This window comes from Camelina sativa, chromosome 13 (genome assembly GCF_000633955.1).
Source record: "Camelina sativa cultivar DH55 chromosome 13, Cs, whole genome shotgun sequence".
NCBI lineage: Eukaryota > Viridiplantae > Streptophyta > Magnoliopsida > Brassicales > Brassicaceae > Camelina > Camelina sativa.
This window is the reverse complement of record NC_025697.1, coordinates 10,982,707-10,985,924: the sequence shown is the minus strand read 5'-3', so window position 1 is coordinate 10,985,924 and position 3,218 is coordinate 10,982,707. Positions and strand designations below refer to the sequence as shown.

Genomic DNA, 3,218 nt, shown 5'->3' with positions numbered 1-3,218 from the left:
ACGGATCGTATTGGACTCCGTCTGCTAGGGTTTTTGACGAATCTTGGTGATGATGATGTTAGAGGATTGTGTGAGAGCGACGATGGAAGGAGAAGAGATTGATGATTCGTGGAGAACAATCTCAGAGACGCCATTGATAGAGCTGCTGCTTCAGCTGTCTCTAGAGAGAGACAGAATTGTTTCACTGAGCGTTGTGGCTTGAGAGGGTTTACGGTTTATCAAGAACTTTTTGAGATTCCGGTTTTTAATTTCTCCACTCTAAACCGGTTCAAGATTTAACCAATCGCACAAATAATGTGTTGGTTCTACCGATTTATATTATGATTCATCCGTATTACAAACAAATGCGAATTGAACAATCAGAGACTCTACAAGTTACAAAACCAGACAAAATTATACCAAATACAAACCGAATTTGAGATACCGGTACACCGCTTTGGTTTACCGGTTAATGTATTGTGTCCCCTCTATATATAGCAATGTCTATTCTTTTATCTGCCAGCGTTGGTCATTAGCTGAGAGAACACTTGGCTGCTACTGATTATGCCTGAAGTTCCATCATCTGCACTGTCCCTCTCTGTGTTTGAGCCATTAGAAGGACCTCGTCGAGCCGGTCCTGAACTGGTATCGTCTCCATTAACATCTTCAGGCTTGTCTAATGGTCCGGATTCTTGAAGCTGAAGCACATGTTCCAAATTCCACAGAACATCACCAATCGTTGGTCTATCTACCCCGTAATCCGCACAGCATTTCTCTGCAGTTTCGGCGAACTTCTTTAACGAGCACGGTTTGATCTGATCAGCGATATTAGGATCAACGATTTGATCGAGCATCCCTTTCTTTTGCCACTCTATTGCCCATTCTGCTAAATTCACTTGCTCCCTAACGAGCAACGGATCAACAGCAGGTCTAGCGCAAAGAACTTCGAATAGAACAACACCAAATGAATAAACGTCGGATTTATCCGTGAGCTGTTGTCTTCTGAAGTATTCAGGATCAAGATNTTCTCCTTTGATCATATCAGTTCTCACTCTGTTCACAATCATCTTTATATCTCGTATTCCATCGCATTCGAGTAAACCAGTAACCCTATCTGCGTCCCGCAACGCTGTTATATCCGGAGTTGTTACCAGAATCGCTTCATTAGCCGGAGTAATGGCCGTTATGAATCCGGCATCGATTCCTGCAGGACAATCGATGATGATAAAATCCGGTGAACCTTCCGGTCTAGTTTTCAACGCATCGACAAGCCATTCCAATGCTTTGCCACCAAATCCCATCGGAAGTTTCGATCTAGGTTTCGAGATACATAGCAATTCGAAATTTGACCAACGCTTATCGCGTACCAGAGCTTGATCTAGACGGCAATCTCCGTTTATAACCTCGACGCAGGTGTAATTGACTCGATTCTCTAAACCTAGGAGGAGATCGAGGTTACGTAGTCCAAGGTCCGCGTCAATGGCTACAACTGAGAAACCGTAACGAGCGAGAGAGAGACCGACATTCGCGGTGGTTGTCGTCTTTCCAACTCCGCCTTTTCCGGAGGTGATTACAACGATTCGCGGCGTTTCTCCGGCGAGCTCAGGTTTGCGATTAAATTGAAGAACGGATCGTATTGGACTCCGTCTGCTAGGGTTTTTGACGAATCTTGGTGAAGATGATGTTAGAGGATTGTGTGAGAGCGACGATGGAAGGAGAAGAGATTGATGATTCGTGGAGAACAATCTCAGAGACGCCATTGATAGAGCTGCTGCTTCAGCTGTCTCTAGAGAGAGACAGAATTGTTTCACTGAGCGTTGTGGCTTGAGAGGGTTTACGGTTTATCAAGAACTTTTTGAGATTCCGGTTTTTAATTTCTCCACTCTAAACCGGTTCAAGATTTAACCAATCGCACAAATAATGTGTTGGTTCTACCGATTTATATTATGATTCATCCGTATTACAAACAAATGCGAATTGAACAATCAGAGACTCTACAAGTTACAAAACCAGACAAAATTATACCAAATACAAACCGAATTTGAGATACCGGTACACCGCTTTGGTTTACCGGTTAATGTATTGTGTCCCCTCTATATATAGCAATGTCTATTCTTTTATCTGCCAGCGTTGGTCATTAGCTGAGAGAACACTTGGCTGCTACTGATTATGCCTGAAGTTCCATCATCTGCACTGTCCCTCTCTGTGTTTGAGCCATTAGAAGGACCTCGTCGAGCCGGTCCTGAACTGGTATCGTCTCCATTAACATCTTCAGGCTTGTCTAATGGTCCGGATTCTTGAAGCTGAAGCACATGTTCCAAATTCCACAGAACATCACCAATCGTTGGTCTATCTACCCCGTAATCCGCACAGCATTTCTCTGCAGTTTCGGCGAACTTCTTTAACGAGCACGGTTTGATCTGATCAGCGATATTAGGATCAACGATTTGATCGAGCATCCCTTTCTTTTGCCACTCTATTGCCCATTCTGCTAAATTCACTTGCTCCCTAACGAGCAACGGATCAACAGCAGGTCTAGCGCAAAGAACTTCGAATAGAACAACACCAAATGAATAAACGTCGGATTTATCCGTGAGCTGTTGTCTTCTGAAGTATTCAGGATCAAGATACCCGAAGCTTCCTTTAACGCCGGTGCTTACATGTGTTTCATCAATACAAGGACCTGATCTTGAGAGTCCAAAGTCTGCTACTTTGGCTACATAGTTGTTATCTAGTAAGATATTGGTGGATTTTATATCCCGGTGGATGATTCCTTGCGAAGAACCAGTGTGAAGGTAATGAAGACCTCTGGCTGCACCAATGCAGACTTCAAGCCGTTGTTTCCAAGATAAAGGCGGGTTGGTAGATCCGTATAAGTGGCTTTTGAGCGGTCCTTTATCCATGTACTCGTAAACAAGAATCATCTCAGACTGTTCTTCGCAGTATCCAACAAGTGAAACCAGATGGCGATGACGGATCTTAGAGAGAATGGTTATCTCAGAGAGAAACTCTGGTAAGCCCTGTCTTGAACCAGGGGAGCCTCTCTTCACAGCTACTTTGGTGTTGTCTTTAAGAGACCCTTTAAAGACCATCCCAAATCCACCAACTCCGATTACTAAACTTTTGTCAAAGTTATTGGTTCCGGACTGTAACTCCGCGAAAGAGATTCTCAGAGTTTGATAGCCACTAGAACTAACAGTTCTCTCAGTTGTTCTACTGTTAGAGCTGCCTCTAAACCT

General features: G+C 43.7%; 2 protein-coding genes across 2 annotated transcripts in view; both read right to left on the bottom strand.

The window, feature by feature from the left end:
• Window positions 1-1,828, bottom strand: part of LOC104738133 (putative septum site-determining protein minD homolog, chloroplastic) — a 4,456-nt gene extending 2,628 nt beyond the window's left edge. Inside the window, exon 1 of the mRNA XM_010458360.2 lies at window positions 1,005-1,828. Within this exon, the coding sequence (XP_010456662.2) occupies window positions 1,005-1,739 (735 nt within the window). The 5' untranslated portion in view covers window positions 1,740-1,828. The remainder of the gene's footprint in view (window positions 1-1,004) is intronic.
• The window catches only part of LOC104736415 (probable receptor-like protein kinase At5g24010), a 5,344-nt gene continuing 4,030 nt past the window's right edge, over window positions 1,905-3,218 (bottom strand). Inside the window, exon 2 of the mRNA XM_010456390.2 lies at window positions 1,905-3,216. Coding sequence (XP_010454692.1) covers window positions 2,097-3,216 — 1,120 coding nt within the window. The 3' untranslated portion in view covers window positions 1,905-2,096. The remainder of the gene's footprint in view (window positions 3,217-3,218) is intronic.